General features: G+C 50.0%; 1 protein-coding gene across 1 annotated transcript in view; it reads left to right on the top strand.

The window, feature by feature from the left end:
• The window catches only part of KIAA1328 (KIAA1328 ortholog), a 152,343-nt gene that overhangs the window by 20,700 nt on the left and 104,030 nt on the right, over nucleotides 1–27,613 (top strand). Inside the window, exon 5 of the mRNA XM_083155366.1 lies at nucleotides 11,513–11,628. Coding sequence (XP_083011492.1) covers nucleotides 11,513–11,628 — 116 coding nt within the window. The remainder of the gene's footprint in view (nucleotides 1–11,512; nucleotides 11,629–27,613) is intronic.

Genomic DNA, 27,613 nt, shown 5'->3' with positions numbered 1-27,613 from the left:
TGGTGTAGAGAGTAGTTTGAGGTCACTGCGCTCCCTGGGTGATGGAGCAGAGAGTAGTGTGAGGTGTCACTGTGCTCCCTGAGTGATGGAGCAGAGAGTAGTGTGAGGTGTCGCCGCGCTCCCTGGGTGATGGTGTAGAGAGTAGTATGAGGTGTCACTGTGATCTGAGTGATGGAGCAGAGAGTAGTGTGAGGTCACTGCGCTCCCTGGCTGATGGAGCAGAGAGTAGTGTGGAGTGTCACTGTGATCTGAGTGATGGAGCAGAGAGTAGTGTGTGGTGTCACTCCGCTCCCTGGGTGATGGTGTAGAGAGTAGTGTGAGGTGTCGCCGCGCTCCCTGGGTGATGGAGCAGAGATTAGTGTGTGGTCACTCCGCTCCCTGGGTGATGGTGTAGAGAGGAGTGTGAGGTGTCACTGCGCTCCCTGGGTGATGGTGTAGAGAAGTAGTGTGAGGTGTCGCCGCGCTCCCTGGGTGATGGAGCAGAGAGTAGTGTGAGGTGTCGCCGCGCTCCCTGGGTGATGGTGTAGAGATTAGTGTGAGGTGTTACTGCGCTCCCTGGGTGATGGAGCAGAGAATAGTGTGAGGTGTCACTGCGCTCCCTGGGTGATGGTGTAGAGAAGTAGTGTGAGGTGTCGCCGCGCTCCCTGGGTGATGGTGTAGAGAAGTAGTGTGAGGTGTCGCCGCGCTCCCTGGGTGATGGAGCAGAGAGTAGTGTGAGGTGTCACCGCGCTCCCTGGGTGATGGTGTAGAGATTAGTGTGAGGTGTCACTGCGCTCCCTGGGTGATGGTGTAGAGAGTAGTGTGAGTGTCACTGCGCTCCCTGGGTGATGGTGTAGAGATTAGTGTGAGGTGTTACTGCGCTCCCTGGGTGATGGTGTAGAGAATAGTGTGAGGTGTCACTGCGCTCCCTGGGTGATGGAGCAGAGAGTAGTGTGAGGTGTCGCCGCGCTCCCTGGGTGATGGTGTAGAGATTAGTGTGAGGTGTCACTGCGCTCCCTGGGTGATGGTGTAGAGAGTAGTGTGAGTGTCACTGCGCTCCCTGGGTGATGGTGTAGAGAGTAGTGTGAGGTGTCTCTGCGCTCCCTGGGTGATGGAGCAGAGAGTAGTGTGAGGTGTCACTGCGCTCCCTGGGGGATGGAGCAGAGAGTAGTGTGAGGTGTCACTGCGCTCCCTGGGTGATGGTGTAGAGAAGTAGTGTGAGGTGGTGTTGCGCTCCCTGGGTGGTGGTGTAGAGAAGTAGTGTGAGGTGTCACTGTGATCTGAGTGATGGAGCAGAGAGTAGTGTGAGGTGTCACTGCGCTCCCTGGGTGATGGAGCAGAGAGTAGTGTGAGGTGGTGTTGCGCTCCCTGGGTGATGGAGCAGAGAGTAGTGTGAGGTGTCACTGCGCTCCCTGGGTGATGGAGCAGAGAATAGTGTGAGGTGTCACTGCGCTCCCTGGGTGATGGTGTAGAGTAGTGTGAGGTCACTGCGCTCCCTGGGTGATGGTGTAGAGAAGTAGTGTGAGGTGTCACTGCGCTCCCTGGGTGATGGAGCAGAGAATAGTGTGAGGTGTCACTGTGATCTGAGTGATGGAGCAGAGAGTAGGGACGTGTCAGTGATGAGGACGGCGCTGGTCCCCTGTGATATAACGCTTTGTGTAGATTTAATGTGTAAAGTTGAAAAAGAAAGTTTGTAGTTTGCCCTCCTCGGTGTTCCTGCGCCGCCCGTCCTATGAACGATTGTGTCTAGACCCGGGCAGCGGCGAGATGACCTAGATTTGGGCATAGATGTCAAATAACACATTAGAGGCCTAATATTGGGCTGTCAGGAGAGTAAGACGGGTGGCTCTTCTCTGCCCATATTTAGCACATAATTGATCTTGCCGCACTTGCTTTGCTGAAACAGGTGGCGCGAGGTAGTGGGCGTGATGGATCACTCGGCTTAATACCCTGCCTGAGTTATGTGCTTCCATGTTGGATACAGAGCGGCACAGCCGAAATTATCTCATTTAGATTAGGGAGTTCGGCTGAGCATCTAAACCGCAATAGATTGTGATACTAGGCCATCTCTCACGCTATTAACTCTGTGCTTAATATTTAGTTAGCAATAAAATGCACCATTAAGTGACATGCTAACTCCATAAAGAAATCATTGCTTTGTGCCAGCGTTTAGCATTCAGATGCCCTTCTCTGTTCGGCGCCAGGTGTTTTCTGCAGCGTCTTAAGGGTTCCAGCGCATGAACGCCGCCATTAACCCTTCAGCCTCTGGCAGCTGCGCCTCTTCCAGCCTGCGTCTGTCTCCGATGCTTGTATACCTGCCTGAGGACTGAAATACCGGCATTGTTGCGGCCTACTGGCCATTGCAGACCGACCAACGGTGTATTGGTGGTTGCCCACAATAGTTTCGGCTCTGTCTCCGATCGATCTATACGGCAGGGGAACCGCGGTTTGCCCAGTTTGCATCAGCGCTGGCTAATATAATGTGAATTTAGGAGGCAGACCAATATCGCAGCAAAGCCGGTGTATTAATAAGCCACAAATGAATTTTACAGTTTTTAAAATGGGAGAGGGGAAAAAACCTATCCCAAAAATGCATAAACTGGCTGCAATCTTGCCTTGAAGTGTGGATGGGGAACCTTTGGTCCTCAAGCTGTGGAACAACAAATCCCAGCATGCCCTGCTACAGTTTTGCTATTTCTCCATGCTAAATCTGTTGCAGGGCATGCTGGGATGTGTAGCTGAGCAACAGTTTGCGGGTCTGCATCCCTGCAGTAAAGGAGGGAATGTTTTATGGGTCATTTCTAAACCAAACATTCTAATCCGGTTTTGGAGCGATTCATTGATAACACGACCGCATCTGATTTGGAGGGATGGCGCTCTTTCTACTGACCTCGCCTACTACGCCTGCTGGTAACGCAAATACGCAGCATACAGATTCCAGGCGTTACCCTTATTGCATAGAAATGATTCTGAGCGCAGCTATTGTTTCATCATTCCGATCGCTGTACACAAATGTTCTGCAAATAATAACGGAACACGTCCCTGATTGTGGAGAAGAGGAGGCGTCCCATGGTTCATTACAGTTTATTCACAGGACAATAGACGTATATGGCGTATTATAATACCGTATACCTGGGTTGGGATCATTTGGTCTGCACTACAGCATGATGGTGGACAGTCATTAGGTCGACATGGGAAAAGGTCTACATGGGTTTTAGGTCGAAAGGTCATTAGTTCGACAATGTCTAGGTCGACACTCAAAAGGTCGACATGGGGGTTTTCACAGTTTTTTTACCTGACTGTCAACACAGTCGACATGTACACAGTTTAAAGTGCACCGCGTCCCCTCGCATCGCTCGGCACACTATTTTATTCCCACCACGCCCTAGTGGATGGTAGGGCATGAAATACCGCATGTCGGCTCAAAAAACAGTGAAGAACCTCATGTCCACCTTTTCACTGTTGACCTAGACATTGTCGAACTAATGACATTTCAACCTAGAACCATGTCGACCTAATGACTGTCGACCATCATGCTGTAGACCAGTGGTAGCCAACCCTAGCCCTCGAGAGCTACCAACAGTTCACATTTTCCAGACAACCTAGCTGCTGCACAGCTGCACTCATTAATCACTGACACATTTTAAAAGATCCACAGATGGAGCTAATTAGCTCACTTGTGATTCTGTGAGGAGACCTGCAAAACATGCACTGTTGGTAGCTCTCGAGGACTAGGGTTGGCTACCCCAGCTGTAGACCAAATCACCGCATCCTGTATACTTCTTCTGCATCACGTGACTCTGCATCACGTGACTCTGCATCACGTGACTCTGCATCACGTGACTCTGCATCACGTGACTCTGCATCACGTGACTCACAAAAATGAAAAATGGTAGCCCTCAGCGCTATAGCTTTAGAACCGCTACTTCCTCGCCCGTTCTACCTCTCAGTAGTGCGGCCATCGGTCAGACTTTGTAATCCCAAGCACTTCTCTCCAGCCATCTTTCCAAATACTTTGCCAAAGATACAGATAGTGGTAGATGCTCAATTAGTTCAGTGATATTATTTAGGTGCAGGAGAGAGGGGTTAATACTGAGTAAGTAATAAGACATTGGTTCCCCCGGCACACTGCATAGTATTAGTAACCAATCTTGAACACTACATGATAATAGAATTCAGAGATATTGGTTACATATACCTGCGCAGGTGTATGCTATGCCCCCAAGCTGCGTCAAGGCTTCTCTGTATATTGGGGGTCCCTAGCCCTATATCTAGGTGAAGGGTGGGCTAGGGACCCCCATTATAATGGCATGCGATGCGACCGACCCGATTTTACATTGTAAGCATTGTATGTAATGTTAAATTCCTATGTAAAATCGGGTCCATTGTATGCCATTATAATGGCATACAATGCGATGGACACGATTTTACATAGGAACCAATGTTAAATGGCCCCCCATACCCGATTTTTGATTGTATACCTACCCTGATGGGCAATTCGTATGTCAAATGCCCCCCCATTGTTAACGCCACCCCACGATGAACACCTACCCGAAGCGTGGCGAGCGGCAGCGGTACGCCTCCTCCGACTTTTTCATACCCTCACTATCCATGTTGGCGTGGAGTTGATTCTATATAGTGTGGCGAGCCCAAAGTGCGGCGAGCGCACGCGTAATACCTGTAAAGTAATGCGCGTCCACCTCGCGGGGCTCGCTGCGTTCGCCACTCTTCGGGCTCGGTGGCTCGCTGCGCTCGCCACACTATATAAAATCTGCGCCGACATGGATAGTGGGGGTATGAAAAGGTCGGAGGACACGTACCGCCGGCCATCGCGGGCTCGCGTTGCTCGCCGTGCTTCGGGTTCACGTTCATCGTGTCGTTAACAATGGGGGGGGGGGGGAATAAAATGAAAAATGGGGTCTGGGGGGCATTTAACATTGGGGCCAATGTGAAAAATCGGGTCCATCGCATGCGATTTGGTTGCATGCGATGCGATTGGCCCGATTTTTGCAACCCGGTGGTGCCATGCTACTAAACAAGTACAGTTAATAATTAGTGATAGGAAGCCGAAGCTATATATAAAGAGAGAGAAAATAAAAACTGAAATGTACAGTAATTAAAATGAGAGAGAGAGAGTGTTAGTGAACATACATACAGATAGTGGTAGATGCTCAAATTAGTTCAGTAATACCACTCGGGTGCATGAGGGAGGGGTTAATACTGAGTAAGTAACAAGACAAATACTTTGCCAGAAAGATGGGTCTGCAGTTGTGCGCTAGAATGTGAAATGGGGGAGGGGGGGGGGGGGATCTGTATGGCCATGTCCGTCCCTTCTTCCCCACTAGAGCAGGTGGCTCTCACTGCACATCAGTACGCAGGGGATTATGACTATGGAATCATGTATTGTGTGAGGGGTGTTCAATAAGGGATTCTGACTTTCAGATTCCCAGCATGTTTTAGCTCTGCTCGACAGCTAAAATTCCTGTTGAGTGGCGAAAAATGTGGTTGTGTCGGCAAAAACTGATGTGGATTGTGGAGAAACGGAAGTGATTTCGACAATCCACGGCCATTTCCAGCAAACCAGATCCAACTTGTTTTAGTTGGATGTGTTTTGTCAGAATCCGCCTTCAGTGCTATCGGTAACGGCAGCATTGAGTAGACGGCAGACACCCTTTTCCAACATTGAATACTGCCCACATTGTTTACCCCACTGTCATGTACTGTACAGTCAGCAATCAGTAACTGATCAATGAACACTCAATATTTCTGTTATTCATTTAAACTATTTTCTCCTTTCTCACTTTTTATGAATGACTCTGCTAATGTGCAAACAGGAGTATGGCAAAAGAATATATTCTGCCATTATAATGACCCCGCTGTACTGTGACAATGACCAGTGACTCTGTGCAGGTGGCCCGTGTTACACGACTGTAATGAGCCCATCCTGCTGTCATAACCTATATGTATTCCATGGTCTCATGGCCTAAACTACTATTTAAACCTCAAGAGAATGATGTATTGCAAAGAACCACGAATTGTAAAGTTTCATATTGTAGTCTAGTTCTAGAGGTGTCCTCATACACTGTGCTGCAGTCACACCAAGCGCCCGTTCTCTGTGCACCAGGATCCGTGCGGGTCTGTTAGCGCTTCGCTGAAATGCGCTTCTTAATGGCAGTGTGATAACATGCGGCTGCTTCACTGCACTCATTAATGTCATATGCGACACTGTGTAGATTCAGACTCGGTCGCACAGAGATATACTCAGTGCTACTGTGAAGCGGCTTCTTTCACGCAAGTTCCGCTGTACGTCATATACAGATTCAGCCTCTGTGATGGACATAAGTGACGCATAATCCGCGTACTTGTGGTGCAGTTTTCCCGCATCACCTTGAGCCTGCGTTATATTACGTGTTTTGTACTAGATCACAGGTTTTCAAACTCGGTCCTCAGGACCCCACACAGTGCATGTTTTTTTACAGGATTCCTCACAGAATCACAGATGAAATAATTAGCTCCACCTGTGTCAATGAGTAATGAATGCACCTGCTGAATGACCTGGAAACGTGAACTGTGTGGAGTCCTAAAGACCGAGTTTGAGAACCCCAATACTAGTTGGCTGCAGCACTTCCTTTGTTCACTGTTGGCATTGCTAATTAGGTTGCTAAGCAACCCACCTCCTGCGTCTATTATCTTTGTTATGCTTGCAGAATACTGTTGATACTTTATCAGATATTCTATTCCGTTTTAAATCAATTATAGGGGCACAGCATGCAGCCCCCGCTGTCGCTGTCCGGTGCACCATCGGGAATGAACAGTCAAGAACGAACTGTTGCTAATTCGTACTGGAGATCATTTCCTATCACTTAGATCTACAAGGATGTCTCTACAGGAAGTGGGACCCTAATGGTCCAGAGTTTGGCCGGTGGGTAGGGTGGATGGTCCAAGACCCAGGCCGGCGGCTAGGGCGAGAGCCAGGCAGGCAGGTAGGGCGAGCAGCCCAACCACTAACTGACTGTACCCTATTGTTGAGTGTAGGATACTGGGGAGTTTTTGTGCAATCCCTGATTTTGTTGCTTCTGGTGTACTTCCTACCGTGATTATATAGAGGCGTTTCCTATATAAGGAGTTTGCTAGAAGTGTGTTTTTCTAGAATAATTATTTTTTTCTGTGTAGTGATCACCCTGGCTTTGGGAACAGTTGATAGATGCAAGCTCGTATCATACCTCAATACGCCATGTAACATGAGACGCCTGGCGGGAGCAGGCCACCAGGTTCTGTGCGACTGCTAGCGCCGGATGCAATTTTGGCTTCTCTTTACCTGAAGATGTGCTTTGGCCGCAGTGCGATGTGATTAGGACGCACGGTACTTGTGTATTATCACGGCGCCATCGCGTACCACTAATTAAGGTATGCGATGGACCCGATTTAAGGCTTTTCCCGGGAAGAGTGTACAATTTTAATATCATTATAATGGCATGCGATGCGACGCAATTTCAATGTTAAAGGCCCAGGCAGACCTGATTTTTTTTTTTTTTTTTTTTACTGTATCCCCATCCTGATGGGTAATAAGTATGTTAAATGCCCCCCCCATTGTTAACGCCACCTCACTATCAACGCCAACCCAAAGCGTGGCGAGGGGCGGCGGTACGCGTCCTCCGACCTTTTGATACCCCCACTATCCACATCGGCGTGGAGTTGATTTTATATAGTGTGGCGAGCTCAGCGAGCCACCGAGCCCGAAGCGTGGCGAGCGGACGCGTAATACTCGTGAAGTAATGCGTGGGGCTCGCTACATACTATATAAAATCAACTCCACGCAGACGTGGATAGTGGGGGTATGAAAAGGTCGGAGGACGCGTACTGCCGCCCCTTGCGGGCTTGCTGCGCTCGCCACGCTTCGGGGTGGCGTTGATAGTGGGGTGGCGTTAACAATGGGGGGGCATTTAACATTGTCAGTACCCATCAGGGTGGGTGTACAATTTAAAATCGGGTCTGGGTGCGTGTACAATTTAAAATCGGGTATAATCACGTCTCATCGCATCGTATGCGATCATATGGCATGCGATGCAATTTTTTGGGTTGTACGAGTGCATGCGGTGGAAATGAGGGCGCCATGATAATACACAAGTACCGGACGCACTTAGGTAGGGACTGCTGAGTAAAGACACTTGGACATCTGTGTGTGTGACCGGGCCTGTATACATAGCACAACGGAACTTGGCGTGGAAAAATGCACGGGCGCTGCTGCGTAGCACTTCGTGTACAGTGTCAGACTGACGCATACAAGGTAGGTAGCTCTTAGTTTGGATATATCAAGTAAGGAGCCATTATCATGTGGCTCCTTGCTGGTTAATCGTAGACCCAATTTAGGGTAACGGTGGTGTGGGGTGCGGTGCTCCTGGACTGGATGGGCTGGGTGACTTTAGTGCGGCATGCCCTTACATTCTATTAACACTTTTCCCTCACTAACACTATCTCTATCCTATTTTAATTGCATTCATTTATCTCTCTCCTTTTATATAGCTTCGGCTTCCTATCACTAATTATTAACACTTAGTATATCACTGGCATGCCGCGCTGGGCTTCCCAGCTTATGATAGTTTTTTGGGGTGCCGCACCCTGCACCTAGATATAGCGCTAGGGACCCCCAATATACAGAGAAGCCTTGACGCGGCTTGGGGGCTTATCATACAACCTGCGCAGGTATATGTAACCAATATCTCTGAATTCTATTATCATGTAGTGTTCTAGATTGGTTACTAGCATTGCTCAGTGTGTTGAGGGAAAAAATGTCTTGTTTTACTTAACCAGTATTTAACCCCTCCCTCATGCACCTGGGAAATGCTACTGAACTAATTGAGCATCTACCACTATCTGTATGCATACAGCGTATTAATCCGCACAGGGTCCTGTGGCTTCCTAGTCACATCGCATTGCGACTAAAGGGGCGATTCACCGTACCGCCAACTGAATGGGCAGATCAGTGGCCAGCAATGATCTACGATCCATCGCGGGATTTGGCATATTAACCCTTGAGTGCCAAGGGAATTTGTCAAAATAGGTCTGAAAATGACCAAGAACACCTTTTGTATTAAACCCTTTGGGTGCCAACGTTGCTGTGACAGATCCTCAAAATACCCGCTATAAATGCCAGCGCCGCTCACAGCGATTGTTCTTTTTTGGGTGCAATATTTAACTAAACTGCAATTAATTGACTCGGCCGTATTTGTATTTCTACTAAAAGAACCGTCGCGCCGGCATTTTCTAAGCGGATATTTTGCTCACCGCAACGTTGGCACTAACAGGGTTCAGCGTGTTAAAAAGTCCAGAATCGGGATTGCTATACGTTTAACATCTGTAATCGCCTGGTGTGACCGTCAGACGCTTGACACAAATATGGCCTTACAGGAACTGTCGCACCAAACTGCAGCAGTAATGTACGTGGACATCTGTAGTTTGCAGTTAGGTTATAAACCCGAAAAGCGCCACGTGTGGCCACAATTACTGTGTGACGGTGTTACTACAGATGATGCAGGTGACAGACCACGTGTGGCCACAATTACTGTGTGACCGGTGTTACTACAGAGGGTGCAGGTGACAGACCACGTGTGGCCACAATTACTCTGTGAGCGGTGTTACTACAGAGGGTGCAGGTGACAGACCACATGTGGCCACAATTACTGTGTGACCGGTGTTACTACAGATGGTGCAGGTGACAGACCACGTGTGGTCACAATTACTGTGTGACCGGTGTTACTACAGAGGGTGCAGGTGACAGACCACGTGTGGCCACAATTACTGTGTGACCGGTGTTACTACAGAGGGTGCAGGTGACAGACCACGTGTGGCCACAATTACTGTGTGACCGGTGTTACTACAGAGGGTGCAGGTGACAGACCACGTGTGGCCACAATTACTGTGTGACCGGTGTTACTACAGAGGGTGCAGGTGACAGACCACGTGTGGCCACAATTACTGTGTGACCGGTGTTACTACAGATGGTGCAGGTGACAGACCACGTGTGGCCACAATTACTGTGTGACCGGTGTTACTACAGATGGTGCAGGTGACAGACCACGTGTGGCCACAATTACTGTGTGACCGGTGTTACTACAGATGATGCAGGTGACAGACCACGTGTGGCCACAATTACTGTGTGACCGGTGTTACTACAGATGATGCAGGTGACAGACCACGTGTGGCCACAATTACTGTGTGACCGGTGTTACTACAGATGATGCAGGTGACAGACCACGTGTGGCCACAATTACTGTGTGACCGGTGTTACTACAGAGGGTGCAGGTGACAGACCACGTGTGGCCACAATTACTGTGTGACCGGTGTTACTACAGAGGGTGCAGGTGACAGACCACGTGTGGCCACAATTACTGTGTGACCGGTGTTACTACAGAGGGTGCAGGTGACAGACCACGTGTGGCCACAATTACTGTGTGACCGGTGTTACTACAGAGGGTGCAGGTGACAGACCACGTGTGGCCACAATTACTGTGTGACCGGTGTTACTACAGAGGGTGCAGGTGACAGACCACGTGTGGCCACAATTACTGTGTGAGCGGTGTTACTACAGATGGTGCAGGTGACAGACCACGTGTGGCCACAATTACTGTGTGACCGGTGTTACTACAGATGATGCAGGTGACAGACCACGTGTGGCCACAATTACTGTGTGACCGGTGTTACTACAGATGATGCAGGTGACAGACCACGTGTGGCCACAATTACTGTGTGACCGGTGTTACTACAGATGATGCAGGTGACAGACCACGTGTGGCCACAATTACTGTGTGACCGGTGTTACTACAGAGGGTGCAGGTGACAGACCACGTGTGGCCACAATTACTCTGTGAGCGGTGTTACTACAGAGGGTGCAGGTGACAGACCACGTGTGGCCACAATTACTGTGTGACCGGTGTTACTACAGAGGGTGCAGGTGACAGACCACGTGTGGCCACAATTACTGTGTGACCGGTGTTACTACAGAGGGTGCAGGTGACAGACCACGTGTGACCACAATTACTGTGTGACCGGTGTTACTACAGATGATGCAGGTGACAGACCACGTGTGGCCACAATTACTGTGTGACCGGTGTTACTACAGATGGTGCAGATGACAGACCACGTGTGGCCACAATTACTGTGTGACCGGTGTTACTTCAGATGGTGCAGGTGACAGACCACGTGTGGCCACAATTACTGTGTGACCGGTGTTGCTACAGATGGTGCAGGTGACAGACCACGTGTGGCCACAATTACTGTGTGACCGGTGTTACTACAGATGGTGCAGGTGACAGACCACGTGTGGCTGACCTTTGGTGACATCTAATAGATGGTGTAATAGTTTGTCTGAATGGTGCTTGGTGATGTCATCCGTGCAGAGGGTCCTGTAACATTTGGGGTAAGGAATATATTAGGCGTACGCTAGGTTCTGCGTTTCTCCAGCTTTCGTCCCAGCTGCAGGCTGCCCTTGTTGCCCTATATTCTGTCATGTGACCTGACCTCTTTGCCCTTTCAGAGTGAGCGAGGAGAAAGAGGAGACGGAGGAGCGGCTGAAGATGGAGCATGAATCCTTTGCCAAGAAGATCCGGCATTTGGAGCAGCACAATAACCTCATTGCCACCGAGAGGGAAGATATCCTTTTTCTGCATCTAGGAGACACTGATTATAATCTGCGGTCTAAGAAGTGTTTCCACAGGGTTAACCCTTACACGCCTAGTGCTCTGGCCCACTGCTGGGAGAATAGGGGTTTGGAGATGGGCGGCAGTACTGGGACTACAGGTATCAGCATGCTCTGGCCATTTCCCAGTAGCCATTCTGCCAGGTAGGGTATGCTGAGAGACAAAGGGGGAAATTTACAAAAATGTGTATTCTACTTCACATGATATTGCTATGGGCAACCAATCAGATCCTGTCTTCTATCTTCTAGAGCAGGCCTGGCCAACCTGTGGCTCTCCAGATGTTGTCAAACTACAAATCCCAGCATGCCTTGCCACAGTTCTGCTATGAGGGAGTGTTAAAACTGCGGCAAGGCATGCTGGGATTTGTAGTTTGACAACATCTGGAGAGCCACAGGTCGGCCTGCCCTGTTCTAGAGGGTGCTCAATAAATAAGTAGGTTCTGATTGGTTGCCCATAGCAACATCACATGTGAAGTAGAATAAACATCTTGGTAAATTTCCCCCAGTGTGTATCTGGAACGTGTGGCTGGCCTGATATATGTATCTATAATACGGTTGTTCCCGCTGACTATGTCCATCCTTGTAGCTGGTCTGTCAGGAAGAGGCTATGTCCTAATGGTCCATCCTTGTAGCTGGTCTGTCAGGAAGAGGCTATGTCCTAATGGTCCATCCTTGTAGCTGGTCTGTCTGGAAGAGGCTATGTCCTAATGGTCCATCCTTGTAGCTGCTCTGTCAGGAAGAGGCTATGTCCTAATGGTCCATCCTTGTAGCTGCTCTGTCAGGAAGAGGCTATGTCCTAATGGTCCATCCTTGTAGCTGGTCTGTCTGGAAGAGGCTATGTCCTAATGGTCCATCCTTGTAGCTGCTCTGTCAGGAAGAGGCTATGTCCTAATGGTCCATCCTTGTAGTTGGTCTGTCTGGAAAAGGGCTATGTCCTAATGGTCCATCCTTGTAGCTGCTCTGTCAGGAAGAGGCTATGTCCTAATGGTCCATCCTTGTAGCTGGTCTGTCTGGAAGAGGCTATGTCCTAATGGTCCATCCTTGTAGCTGGTCTGTCAGGAAGAGGCTATGTCCTAATGGTCCATCCTTGTAGCTGGTCTGTCAGGAAGAGGCTATGTCCTAATGGTCCATCCTTGTAGCTGGTCTGTCAGGAAGAGGCTCTGTCCTAATGGTCCATCCTTGTAGCTGGTCTGTCAGGAAGAGGCTATGTCCTAATGGTCCATCCTTGTAGCTGGTCTGTCAGGAAAAGGCTATGTCCTAATGGTCCATCCTTGTAGCTGCTCTGTCAGGAAGAGGCTATGTCCTAATGGTCCATCCTTGTAGCTGCTCTGTCAGGAAGAGGCTATGTCCTAATGGTCCATCCTTGTAGCTGGTCTGTCAGGAAGAGGCTATGTCCTAATGGCCCATCCTTGTAGCTGGTCTGTCAGGAAGAGGCTCTGTCCTAATGGTCCATCCTTGTAGCTGCTCTGTCAGGAAGAGGCTATGTCCTAATGGTATGCTCAGCTCAGTAATTCCTGCCTGCGAAGTAACTCAGGTTCATGCTGCGTTCTCTGAGGCTTTATAATTAAAGCAGAGAGTGAGTCGTCTTCTCCTGATGTCCCCGGTCTTTGCTGCCTGTACCCTACTGACATCCAGTGTTATACGGTGGTGCTGCCCCAACAAACTCTCCCTACAGGACCTTCCTCTTCGGGGGCCTGGCTGCTACTGGGGGATACCAGGGTAGGGAGCGTATTATTCAGGGGGGAGATGTAAACTTGTGAATTATTCTGAAGAAATGTGTAACGGTCTAATCTGACACGACGCACCCCGAATAGTTTTATGTTGGACATGAGCCGTGGTCCCAGAATGATTTCACGTGTTAGTTTTTGTGCATGCTGGTAATTGTGGTCTGGCATCCTCCACTTAAGTTAATCTCATACCCCTGCTCAATAGACCGACCTGTCCTAATCTGGTCAGGGCATGTTTGATAAAGTCCTGGCTGGAGAGCGGTCGGTTATGTCCGTCTTGCTTTACACTTCCTGCTGGCACCACTGTTCTCTGCTTAATTCCCACAGATGTAAATGGTTTCACCTGTCACCTGACCCTTAGAAAGCTCTAAGCTGGTTTTAATGCTTTTGCTTTATACAGTTGTCATCCACCCTTGATCCTGTAATAGCTCCCAGTTTGCCGATGGTCATGAGTCGTTGCTGATGAAAGCCTTTGGGACGTAGCTTAGTGTTTGAAGCCCTAGATAGAAGACCGTGTCTCCAGTCTCCGTATCCCCCCTACTCCACCACCCCGAGACGCGCGTGGTTAGTGGGCAGGTCTGGTGCACACCACTGCCGGCCTATCGCGTCAGCTTATTTTCTCCTTCCTGATGCTGGAGAAATGGATTCCTCTCCCTTGGTTCCCAGTAACTACAAATGCAGCTAAAATCCCAGCAATACTCTGAGAACAATGACAATATTTGTGTGTTCCATTGGCCATGTTACGCACACTGATTTCTCTGCTAATATCTCCATCTCCGTGCACGCACGCTTCCACCCTTAGTACCCCAAGGTGCCTCCGTATTATTGGCTGCACCCCAATATTATTTTTTACATAAAAACAGCACGGAAGTGAAATCATTTATTTATTTTTTTGCTGCCCACCCTCCACCTCCCACCTCGATTGCTTCTCATTTTCATTATCCCAGAATAATTGATGGAGTTTCGCTGACGCGCCGCAGTAATGAGGTTTAAACGTAATCACGCACTCCTTCCTAATAACTGCGCTCTGCTGGCGTTCACGGGCCCACTAAATCAGTAGCTGTACTATGAATTTATTAAGGGTTTTTGGCATTAGCTTTAATAGTAGTTATTTACATAAGCGTACATCCCATTAACCGCCATCAGGGCTGGAAAACATGCTGAACTCTTCATATTTTCATATAATTATTGAACATAATGGGTTCATTTGCATTTCTAAACTGTGGCGCTGCTGTCAGGCTGGGAGATAGTGCCTCCGTACAGTCCCTATTTCACACGCGCTTATTTGACATCATTACATTTCATGCAAATTCTCATCCCTTGGATCTCATCAGAAGGACGGATGCCGCTAATGTACAGTTCTCGCGTCCCATTGTCACGCAGATACTACAAAAGGCGATTAGCGTCTCCCAGGCGATTTGCCCGCGTGTTTGTGAGCTCCGTAGGAGATCCGTAGGTTTTCAGCGCAAGACCTTATTTATTTGGCCTCACAAGTACAAAACCAGAATGCAGGAGTCAAGGCGCTTACACACTATGCAATACGATAAACGATTTTACTCATTTTCACTTCTGAGCAACATTTTTCAAAATATCGACTAGTATGTACACTACTAACGTACTGATGAATGCTCCGGTGGGTCATAAATGGCCACGCCCCTCTGTCGTCCGTACCTGCAACTCAATTGGGCTATATCGTCCGTGACTGCATGTACGGAGCGGGACATGATGACGTCACTGAATATCGTTCCGTGTATATGCACTATGTGGTTTGCCTGGGAAGTCGTCGCTGATTTCACTCATGGAGCGATTCGTCTAGTGCAGGGGTTCCCAACCTCGGTTCTCAAGTACCCCCAACAGTTGACATTTTCCAGGTCACCTGGCAGGTGCACAGGTGCATTTATTACTCACTGATTTATTTCAAAAGGAGTTGGGATCCTTTGGACGACATGGGTTTAAGTCGACACAAGCATTAGGTCGACAGTCAAATGGTCAACATGGGGTTTTTCACAGGTTTTTTTTTACCCGAATGTTGACATGGACTTGCTTCGCTCGATACTTTGGGCCCCATGCCCTAGTGCTGGGGTAGCCAACCCTAGTCCTCGAGAGCTACCAGCAGTGCATGTTTTGCAGGTCTCCTCACAGAATCACGTGAGCTAATTAGCTCCATCTGTGTATCTTTTAAAATGTGTCAGTGATTAATGAGTGCAGCTGTGCAGCAGCTAGGTTGTCTGGAAAATGTGAATTGTTGGTAGCTCTCGAGGGCTCGGGTTGGCTACCACTGGTCTAGTGGATGGTAAGGCATGAAATACCGCCTGTCTGCTCAAAAAACAGTGAAAAACCCCATGTCGACCTTTTGACTGTTGATCTAATGCTTGTGTCGACCTAGACCCAGGGCTTTTTTTCAGCAGGCTCCAGCAGGAACTGTGGCCCTTATTCTAGTTCACTCTTTCTGACAAAATATTTCTTAGATGGACAAAACCATGTGCACTGCAGGTGAGGCAGGTGTTATTTGTGCAGAAATAATTAGATTTGGGTGGGGTTTTACACCTGCCTCACCTGCAGTGCACATGGTTTTGTCCATCTAAGAAATATTTTGTCAGAAAGGGCCTCTGAAAAATAGCCGTGCCTAAACCCATGTCGACTAACATGCTGTAGACCAAATGACTGTATCCCTTCAAAAGATCCACAGGTGGAGCTTATTTCATGTGTGATTTCTATGCGGAGACCTGGAGAACATGCACTGTGTGGGGTCCTGAGGACCGAGGTCCTGAATCACTGCTCTAGTGTGTATGGACTTTTACAGTTAAAGACCATGTAAGACAAGTACAGGAGGTACGCCCAAATTACTGTCAGGGTGGCAGAAAAGCAAGGGATTGGATGCAGTTGATTGGTGTATAGAGTAGAAGATAGTTTTAAATAACAGCAGGAAAAGCACATGAGGGGAGAGGGCCCTGCTCGTGCGAGCTTACATTCTAAAGGATACTGTGCAATAACATACTGTAGTGAGTAAAAATATATTTTAAAAGGGAAATAATTAAATTACAGTGGTCTAATTGCCTGCCCCCCCCCCCCCCCCCCCCCCCCTGGTTCATGCAGATGCTTTGGATGCCATAGTCTTCCTATTGGTTGCTTGGCTTGATTACTGCCATTTAAGGTTTAGATCAGGGATGGGTAACAGACCGCAATACACATGCCGGCATCCCCTAGTACAATTATCTGTACTGTACTGTAATACGGCTTGTGTCCTGCTTAGTTCCACATCAGGTGGATCTCCAGACTTTGCCTTGGCTTAGCTCCTCCCATTCAGGATGATTGGCTTGCAGTGTCCTGGTTGATACTACAGTTTGGCTAGACGTATGGTCCACAATGCACAATGTAATATATTAAGGCAGTGACTGCATTGGACAAAGCTCAGATGGTTTGTCACTGGCACACGCCTAACTGCAGGTACGACCTGCAGGAGATTAAAAAAAAAAAAAAAAAATTGAAAAGAAAGGGTGACCGCTGATTGGCTGAAAGAGCTCTCTCAGCCAATCAGCGTCCGATTGTTCTTTTGATATTTTTTTTTGTTTTTTAAGTTCTCATGCCAAATTGCATGTGAGCCTCCCAAGAAGCTGCTAGGCGGCTCACAAGAAGTCGCATAGTGTATGGGGGCCAGGAATAGAGTGAGCATTAAGGTACCCATACACAGGTCCGACCTGTCTGAGGGACAAGTCGAAAAGGATTTCCTTTTAACTCCCCCAGCAGTTTCCCGGCTCCTGGAGAGCTACTGGCAGGGGGGAGATTTGAAAACTGCCATTCAAAAGAATGGAGGCCGCTGATTGGCTGAGAGAGCTCACTGATGCATTTAATCTGACGCATATGCTGCAACATATCTGTGGGCACCGTTCTGATGCGGATTGGATGTCACATACATCCAGTTTGCCATGTTTTCATCCGATATATCATCCCAATCCGTCAAATCAGAACTGTGCATCCCCCATACGGTTATATGTGCGCTCGATTGTACTAGATCACATCGCAGTTAAAAATACATCCAACCGTCACACCGTGTGGTCACACAATCAGTAATCTATGGTTGCTGTCAATTACTTCACCAACATCGATGGCATAGAACCAGATGATTTCCCACCATCGATGGTAGTTGTCAATTTGCTCAGTTTTTTTTTTCCTTTTTTACTTTATTTAGTGCTGCACAAAACTATTGTGTTAGGTGTTGTGTCTGTAAATGACATAGAACCCTGACAGCTTATGGTAGCGATATAGTGTTAGTGGACACACACAGGGTGCCCCAGTCTCCTGCTCCCCCAGCTGGTGCTCGGGGGTCAGGCATGGCATTGCTGTACCACAGGCTGTCCACCGCACAGAACATACGCAGCTCGGGGCTTTATCGTTGTGACTTCGACGTCCCGGCCACATGCAGCACCTCCCAGAGTACGTTGCTTGAAGCGAGGCTTCAAAGGGGATTGTGGCACTTTGAAGATTTCAGCTCCGAATACAACTTAAAAGATTGGTGATGGTCCTACTGCGAGACGGAGCGCGGCCTAATTCTCCCTTTTGTAATATGTTGTGAAACTTTTCCTTCAGCGTCTCCCCCTCTCCCTCCCTCGCTTTCCTCCAAGTTGTTCCTGTAATTGGTGGGAAAATACTATTTGCTTCAAAAGAACCTTTTATCATATCATTAACTTCTGCCGCTTGGAGGAATCTTCCACCCTGATATGTCTGCGAGGTCCTGACTGTCCGTGGCTTCTGCCTCCTGCAACAAAGCCTCATTGGACATTGGAAACGGTTCATTCGTAGCTTTGTCTCCGGATTGTCTGATCCTGAGGAAGGCAAGAAATACACAGGAGGTAGTTCTGCGCCCGTGGGGCCTGTGCGGGATGAGGAGTAGTGCTGGGCCTGTGTGGCATGAGTAGTGCTGCGCCTGTGGGGCCTGCACGGGGTGAGGAGGAGTGCTGCGCCCGCGGGGCCTGCGCGGGGTGAGGAGTGCAGCAGGGGAGTGGGGTAATTTAGGTAGGTAGATGGGAACAGTCTGTGTGTGCTGTACCTGTGCAGCTCCTCTCTGGCCCCTGTGTGTGTGTGTGTGTGCTGTACCTGTGCAGCTCCTCTCTGGCCCCTGTGTGTGTGTGTGCTGTACCTGTGCAGCTCCTCTCTGGCCCCTGTGTGTGTGTGCTGTACCTGTGCAGCTCCTCTCTGGCCCCTGTGTGTGTGTGTGTGTGCTGTACCTGTGCAGCTCCTCTCTGGCCCCTGTGTGTGTGTGTGTGTGTGTTGTACCTGTGCAGCTCCTCTCTGGCCCCTGTGTGTGTGTGTGTGTGTGTGTGTGTGTGTGCTGTACCTGTGCAGCTCCTCTCTGGTCCCTGTGTGTGTGTGTGTGTGTGTGTGCTGTACCTGTGCAGCTCCTCTCTGGTCCCTGTGTGTGTGTGCTGCACCTGTGCAGCTCCTCTCTGGCCCCTGTGTGTGTGCAGCTCCTGGCCCCTGCTGTACCTGTGCAGCTCTCTGGCCCCTATGTGTGTGTGCTGTACCTGTGCAGCTCCTCTCTGGCCCCTGTGTGTGTGTGTGCGTGCTGTACCTGTGCAGCTCCTCTCTGGCCCCTGTGTGTGTGTGTGCGTGCTGTACCTGTGCAGCTCCTCTCTGGCCCCTGTGTGTGTGTGTGTGTGTGTGTGTGCTGTACCTGTGCAGCTCCTCTCTGGCCCCTGTGTGTGTGTGTGTGTGTGTGTGTGCTGTACCTGTGCAGCTCCTCTCTGGCCCGTGTGTGTGTGCTGTACCTGTGCAGCTCCTCTCTGGCCCCTGTGTGTGCTATACCTGTGCAGCTCCTCTCTGGCCCCTGTGTGTGTGCTGTACCTGGGCAGCTCCTCTCTGGCCCCGGTGTGTGTGTGTGTTGTACCTGTGCAGCTCCTCTCTGGCCCCTGTGTGTGCGCTGTACCTGTGCAGCTCCTCTCTGGCACCTGTGTGTGTGTGTGTGTGTGTGTGTGCTGTACCTGTGCAGCTCCTCTCTGGCCCCTGTGTGTGTGTGTGTGTGTGCTGTACCTGTGCAGCTCCTCTCTGGCCCCTGTGTGTGCTGTACCTGTGCAGCTCCTCTCTGGCCCCTGTGTGTGCTGTACCTGTGCAGCTCCTCTCTGGCCCCTGTGTGTGTGCTGTACCTGTGCAGCTCCTCTCTGGCCCCTGTGTGTGTGTGCGCTGTACCTGTGCAGCTCCTCTCTGGCCCCTGTGTGTGTGTGCGCTGTACCTGTGCAGCTCCTCTCTGGCCCCTGTGTGTGTGCTGTACCTGGGCAGCTCCTCTCTGGCCCCTGTGTGTGTGTGCGCTGTACCTGTGCAGCTCCTCTCTGGCCCCTGTGTGTGTGTGCGCGCTGTACCTGTGCAGCTCCTCTCTGGCCCGTGTGTGTGTGTGTGTGTGTGTGTGTGCGCTGTACCTGTGCAGCTCCTCTCTGGCCCCTGTGTGTGTGTGTGTGCTGTACCTGTGCAGCTCCTCTCTAGCCCCTGTGTGTGTGTGTGTGTGCTGTACCTGTGCAGCTCCCCTCTGGCCCCTGTATGTGTTTGTGTGTGTGTGTGTGTGTGCTGTACCTGTGCAGCTCCAAAATCCAATGTGTGTGTGTGCTGTACCTGTGCAGCTCCCCTCTGGCCCCTGTGTGCTGTACCTGTGCAGCTCCCCTCTGGCCCCTGTGTGTGTGCTCTACCTGTGCGGCTCCTCTCTGGCCCGTGTTGCGTGTCACTTATGCAGATGTGGATGGCTGTCAGCAGTGTGTGATGTACACAGAAGCAATATGTCTGGAGAGTGTGCTGTAAGTGGTGCTGTATTGTACCCATGGGATATTACCATCTCTTCTGAATTCTGCAGCAGCTGCTAATGCGCCGTGTCTATTGACAAAAACATGCTTCCAATGCCTTCATAACTACTCATTTGTCAGAGGAAGATTGGAAGCATTGCCACAATTGGTTTATGCAGACATATTGGATTTGTTTCCAGATTGCAGCCTCCTTTAATTTAGTTGATAGTCTCTCCCCTCCAGCGAGTGCAATCTTTCTTCAGAGAGATTATGCAGCCCATACATCCCCCCATATAGCGGAGCCCCACAGTGAGTCTGGGCAACTGAGCGCTGCCTGCTGGCACTATGTAACAGGTTTGGGGGGTGAGAAGCACAATTGGTTGGTTCACGCTAGCAAGAAAGCAAGCAACTAGGGGTAAACCATGCTGCACTGCAGGGGGCAGATGTAACCTGTGCAGTGTTTAGATATGGGTGGGAGGTGTTCAAACTGAAATCTACTGTGAATTGGCAAGTAAAAAGAAAGCTGTCTAACATGTTTGGGCTACATGCTAAAGCAGGCAGTATTTACCCTACACAGAAAAAAAAACAAAGTATTTGCTCCCTTTGTATAATAACATAAAATGGTTTCTTCCAGAGACAATTACTTAGCTTTTTTTTTTATTTAAAAAAACTTAATTTAGAGAGGTCCATGCAGCCAGAGGCAGATTTCCCAACATTCAACCAGCAGGTCCCATGGGGCCCCATAAAGGTATCTTGGCTGTCGAAAACGTTCCCAAAAGACAAAAATAGTGTATATTTAAAGTGCAGACTCTCGTGTAGTATTGTGTACGTATGTGAGTGTCCATATAGCAATAGAGGAGTCTCGGTTGGATTTTACCACCCACAAATACATGGCAGCAATTCTTGTCCTCAGACGTTGCATTCAGAGCTGATCACACGATTGTGAATTCACAGGCCGGATAAATATCAAATGACTTTGCATGGGCCACATTACGCATGCACGAGGCCTGAAATCCTGAGGGTGCGGGTCGCAGTACGCCTGAAATCCTGATACTTTTTGGATCGCTGACCATTCGCAAGGTTATTGACATCAAGCCGCTGTTTTGGGCAGCAACCTGCAGTTTTCTGGGAGTGTCAGGGAAAACGCAGGTGTACACACGTGGCTTCAGGGAGGGTATGTGACTCAACAGGCCGAATCCCATGCAGCCGTCCAGTCAGTCCATTGCTGCTCTGGGACTGCGCACAGCGATGAAATCATTCGATGCTGAGCGTTCTGCAATTGGATATTTAGCTTTATGCTGGTCTGCGGCATAATCACTACCCATAAACAGTCTGGCAACGGGCGTGATTATACTCTGGTGGGTAAAGTTGCACGTTGATTGCATGGTGCTGCTTTTTTGCTGCTGTGTGGTCAGGTCTGAATTGGGCCCATTGCTAGAACTGTACTCGGGGACACTGTAGACAGTGATGGAGAGGTTACAACCCCAAGTGACTGCTGTTAGACTTGTTCCCTCTTGCTGTGTGACCTGCAGGTTTGTCACCTTACATGTGCCTGGCTCATCGCAGGACTTTGGAACCTACACACAGGGTGGTTTGTGCCACGTTTCTGAGCGATCTCACTAGATCACTGTGTGTGTATCCACCCAAACATATCTAGTCGTCATCGATGTTCTCTCTATTGAGAGCACGGGCAGTGACCGATTGCTCGGCACACATCACTGGTGCAGCGCTGCGTGTTGGGCAATATTAGCGGTTGTCACTCAGCATGTGTGTACGGGGCATTGCACAATGCATAAAATATCACACGTGTGATAGGTCAGAATTCCTCCCCGCCAATATACAGGACTTATCCCTGCTGTAGGGTATCTGGACGGCGTTGCTGCTGTAGGGTATCTGGACGGCATTGCTGCTGTAGGGCCTCTGGACGGCATTGCTGCTGTAGGGCCTCTGGACGGCATTGCTGCTGTAGGGCCTCTGGACGGCATTGCTGCTGTGGGGCCTCTGGACGGCATTGCTGCTGTGGGGCCTCTGGACGGCATTGCTGCTGTGGGGCCTCTGGACGGCATTGCTGCTGTGGGGCCTCTGGACGGCATTGCTGCTGTGGGGCCTCTGGACGGCATTGCTGCTGTGGGGCCTCTGGACGGCATTGCTGCTGTGGGGCCTCTGGACGGCATTGCTGCTGTGGGGCCTCTGGACGGCATTGCTGCTGTGGGGCCTCTGGACGGCATTGCTGCTGTGGGGCCTCTGGACGGCATTGCTGCTGTGGGGCCTCTGGACGGCATTGCTGCTGTAGGGCCTCTGGACGGCATTGCTGCTGTGGGGCCTCTGGACGGCATTGCTGCTGTGGGGCCTCTGGACGGCATTGCTGCTGTGGGGCCTCTGGACGGCATTGCTGCTGTGGGGCCTCTGGACGGCATTGCTGGTGTAGGGCCTCTGGACGGCACATCAACTATGTTTAGGATGGCAATACCATGGTCGACTGCGTCTAGTTAGATGCCTAAACATGGTCGTTTAGATACAGTAACGGCAGATTGTCGCTAGTGAAGGATTGACAGAAACATGGTAGACAGTAGTAAGGTTTTTTTGTGTTTTGTTTTTTTTGGTACCGGTCTGACATAATGTTAGAGTGTAATAGTGTGGCAAGCCATCCGAGGGGACATTGTGTACACATACAGTGTCCATGGGGACCCCTCTGACATTTGGCACCAAAAAAAAAAAAAAAACTCTTGCCGACCCTGCTACTGTCACATTCCCGTCGGTCCCAAATTTTAGTCGTTCTAGCGTCTGTCTAAACGAGTCGACCAAGTTTCGATTTCTAACTAGACCCCGTCAACGAGGGTATTGTTGAACTAAACCTGGTCGATTTTACTGAATCCTAATGAAATGTTAAACCAGTTGGATCCGTAAATGAACAAGAAGTTGTGTAATTGTTGTTTTTTAGGACTTGAATAAAGATCCGGCACATTTACAGCCGTTATGGGCTCACAAACTTTGTAGGCCCTCTCCTGCTAATCCACACTGTGGTAACACGACGGGCCCACACACTGGCAAGGGGAGACTGTAATGCCAAAGAAGCCTTGTGCTTTCAGGGCTGTTGCTCTGAACAATGGGGTGTCCTCTTCTCTCCGCCCTGATCAGGGTAATTGTGCTGGATTCTCCTGACCCAGCTGTTCTCAGGGTGAAGCAGCTGATGGCCCGGACAGACGACGTCCAGACTACTAACTGCCCATAAATACAGTGATCATTAACGAAGGGGAACGGTGTGTGTGCTGGGAGCACAGAGTAATGGGGTTCTCTGCATGTACAGAGCGCTGGTGGATTCACATGATTGTGTCCTCGCTGTCTTTATTCACGCTCTAGTTGGCCAGGAGTCTGTGTAGCTTCATCCAGCAGCAGGCTTGTCTCTGTGCTGCGTCCCCAGGGAGGTGACTAGTACGGGGTCCCCGGCCCCCCACCCCTTCTCTCTGTGCTGCGTCCCCAGGGGGTGACTAGTATAGGATCCCCTGCCCCCCACCCCTTCTCTGTGTTACATTATACCCCCCCCCCCCTTCTCTCTGTGGTTACATTATACCCCCCCCCCTTCTCTCTGTGGTTACATTATACCCCCCCACCCCCCTTCTCTCTGGGATTACATTATTTGCCCCCCCCCCCCCCCCGCCCCTTCCTCATTCCTTGTGGTTACATTATACCCTCCCTTCTCTCTGTGGTTATGTTACACCGCCCAATGCCTTCTCTCTGTTGTTACCTTGTATCCCCCCTTCTCTCTGTGCTGCGTCCCCAGGGGGTGACTAGTATAGGATCCCCTGCCCCCCACCCCTTCTCTGTGTTGTTACATTATACCCCCCCCCTTCTCTCTGTGGTTACATTATACCCCCCCATCCCCCTTCTCTCTGGGATTACATTATTTGCCCCCCCCCCTTCCCCCCCTTCCTCATTCCTTGTGGTTACATTATACCCTCCCTTCTCTCTGTGGTTATGTTACACCGCCCAATGCCTTCTCTCTGTTGTTACATTGTATCCCCCCTTCTCTCTGGTTACATTATACCCCCCCCCCCCTTCTCTCTGTGGTTACATTATAGCCCCCACCCCCCTTCATAGAAACATAGAATTTGACGGCAGATAAGAACCACTTGGCCCATCTAGTCTGCCTCTTTGGTTACAATACTATCTCTCTGTGGTTATATTATACACCCCCCCCCCCCCCCCCACCACCACCATTCTCTCTGTGGTTACAATTATATCCCCCCCCCCCCCCCGTCTTTCTCTCTGTGGTTACATTATACCCCCCCCCCCCTTTCTCTCTGTGGTTACAGTATACCCCCCCTCCCCCCTTCTTCTTTCTGTGATTACATTATACCGCCCCCTCCTCCCCCTTTCTCTCTGTGGTTACAGTATACAACCCCCCCCCCCCCCTTTCTCTCTGTGGTTACAGTATACCCCCCCCTCCCCCCTTCTTCTTTCTGTGATTACATTATACCGCCCCCTCCTCCCCCTTTCTCTCTGTGGTTACAGTATACCCCCCCCCTTCTCTCTGTGGTTACAGTATTACCCCCCTTCTTCTCTCTGTGGTTACAGTATATTCCCTCCCCCCCCCCCCTTCTCTCTGTGGTTATAGTATATCCCCCCTCCCCCCCTTCCTTTCTCTATGGTTACATTATACTCCCCCCCCCCCCCCCCTTTCTCTCTGTGGTTACATTATACCCCCCCCCCCCCTTTCTCTCTGTGGTTACATTATACTCCCCCCCCCCCCCCTTCTCTCTGTGGTTACAGTATTACCCCCCTTCTTCTCTCTGTGGTTACAGTATATTCCCCCCCCCCCCTTTCTCTCTGTGGTTATAGTATATCCCCCCTCCCCCCCTTCCTCTCTCTGTGGTTACATTATACCGCCCCCCCCCCCCCTTCTCTCTGTGGTTACATTATGCCCCCCCCCCCCTTCTCTACACCCCCCCCCCCCCTTCTCTTTGTGGTTACATTAAACTCTTCCGTCCCGGTCCCCTTTCTCTCTGTGGTTACAGTATACCCCCCCCCTTCTCTCTGTGGTTACAGTATACCCCCCCCTTTCTCTCTGTGGTTACAGTATACCCCCCCCCCCTTCTTCTCTCTGTGGTTACAGTATACCCCCCCCCCCCCGCCCCCTTCTCTCTGTGGTTACGTTGCCAACCCTGCTGTCTCTTGTAGCATGTTATCAGACGTGTCCTCCTTGTGGCAGCGTGGTACATCTGTATTCACCTCCTGACCTCGCTGTAGCGCTGCAGTAGTGCCCATTGCTGGGCTGTGGTAGATGGAGGCGATGACGTTTGGTGTCACCTATGGTGGTCAGTCCCGCGCCCTCCCTAGTGCATAACATGGGTCACTATACAGAGCACCTCATCCTGCACCTGACAATGCTCTGAGTTATTACACTGAGCACATTCTGCTGGTGGGAGAATGATCACAGCGTCCGGTACCCGGGACAACTTGTGGTGTAAGTCGTTTCCTCATGTATGTATATGGGTCCGATTCAGCCTAGCGAACAGATAAACATCCCCTCGCATGCAGCTGGCCGGTGTCCGGGTGCAGCTGCCCATTTGATTGTCGCCGATGATCGAATGATCTTTATTCCCGTTCCCAGATAAGTCCATCTAAACTGACTTTTATCTTGTCCGAATTTGGGGCGCCAGCTGCCCTCCCAAGCAGGCACCTCCCAGGTAAGAGCGGATAGCGACTGGGGGGGGGGGCTGTATACGTCGCAGCTCAAATTGAAATTACATTTGCAGTGGCAGTCATTTTGGCAGCCCTTTAACTAGCAAAGGGCAATGAACCAATAGCATTGGAGACTGCAGCAGCTTGTGATGGCTGATGGCCCCACTGGTGCTGCGTAGATGACTTGTGTCCATACACGCACTGCAGTGTCCGATCAGATCTCTATTAGTGACTTCTGCCTCGTATCGCTCCCTAATGTCACCCATAGACAGTGTGCTCGATATTTTGGGATTTGTGCTGTAGAGTGACAACGTGTGACAGGGGAGGGGTATGACTTGTATACCCGCCGTATTCTAGCATGTGGCTATATACTGCTCTCGGTGCCGGATACAGAGGTGGTCGCAGTCTGTACAGTATCTGCTGCTTTGGGCGAAGCTGCTGTACAGAAATATGCAAACACTGGCCCAGCCCCTCCCAGAACACAGGGATGAACGGGAAGGCTGAGCAGCTCCGCCCACTCCCCATCCATGGTTGCCAGGACCCATCATGGGCGACCACACCGTCAGATGTACTGTACGCAATCCTATATATAATTTAAGATTGTTGGGCGTATAAATGTATAGTCTAATTGGAAAGCAGCGTTCTATAATAATACATTGGTTCTAGCAGGAGTATAATTCTGTTCTATCCCACACTGAGGTCTGACACCCCCTGGTTGGATTACAGTCCGCGGCTATGCCAGTGATAGAGGCCTTATGGTCTTCTACACTTGCCACGCCCTAACTTCCATTTAAAAGCCTTACTCCTTCTCATTGGTTTCTTGCCATCACATGATGCTTTGAGACACCCATCAGTGGTTTGAACCATCGATAGTGTCCAGTCGATGGATTCCTGCTATCGATGGTGTTTCAGTTGATAATTATCCTTGTAATAGACAACTGTAGCTCCTTATTAGGCCTCACGTAATTGTTTTCGTGTTTTGCTCATACAGAACATTTGTGATTAAACCCGCTGCGGAATATGTTTGCGCTATACGATTACCTGGTAATAACGAAAGATGATCACATCCCCAAATGAGTTCCGTTGCTCAGCTCAGACTTTAGCACAGAGAACCTGCAGATCCTGACACCCGCACTGTTTGTGCTTCGCCAGCAGAGGGCAGCAGACCCTCATTTTTTGTCATCTCCAGGTTACTGTTAAATTGCAAGCATTTAACCCTGGCATGTCAGGGAGGCCTCAGCCAAGGTCTCTGGAAGAAGCGACAGTGCACGGTATAACCGCGCCGCGAAGGGTTAAGCGTGAGATGAATCTTTTGTGCTAGATGTATGCTTTGTGTGAGTGTTGCAGCTGTGAAGCTTCTATTGATGCTGCTGTTTGTATAGAAGCAGGGGGGGGGGGGGGTGTAGAAGTAGTCCTGGTGCAGTTACTAAACACTTTAATGTCTGCTTCAAGCTGCCTCAGTAGATGCCTGCCCTGTACAGCTCCCTTCCAGCTCTCTCCTCAAAGCCGAAGTCATCTCCTGCAGACTCCATGCACATACATACGCTGGAAGTGTGTCTTATGGGGCATTGCTAGTTTGGGCGGGGGGTTAGCAATAGATGGTTCTATGTACTGAGCCTTGAAGAGGGGTAAAGTGGACAGATATATGGTAACAAACCAATCCTAACTGTCATATTTCGAACAGTCTATGGCATGGCAGTGAGGGGCTGATAGGCTGATCCTTCGTATGTAGAGGCCAGAATGAAGGTAACTGGATTCCCTCTTTA

This window comes from Crinia signifera, chromosome 1 (genome assembly GCF_055691185.1).
Source record: "Crinia signifera chromosome 1, ASM5569118v1, whole genome shotgun sequence".
NCBI classification, from domain to species: Eukaryota; Metazoa; Chordata; class Amphibia; order Anura; family Myobatrachidae; genus Crinia; species Crinia signifera.
Note: the sequence above shows the minus strand (reverse complement) of the source record. Positions and strands in the feature narration are given on the sequence as shown.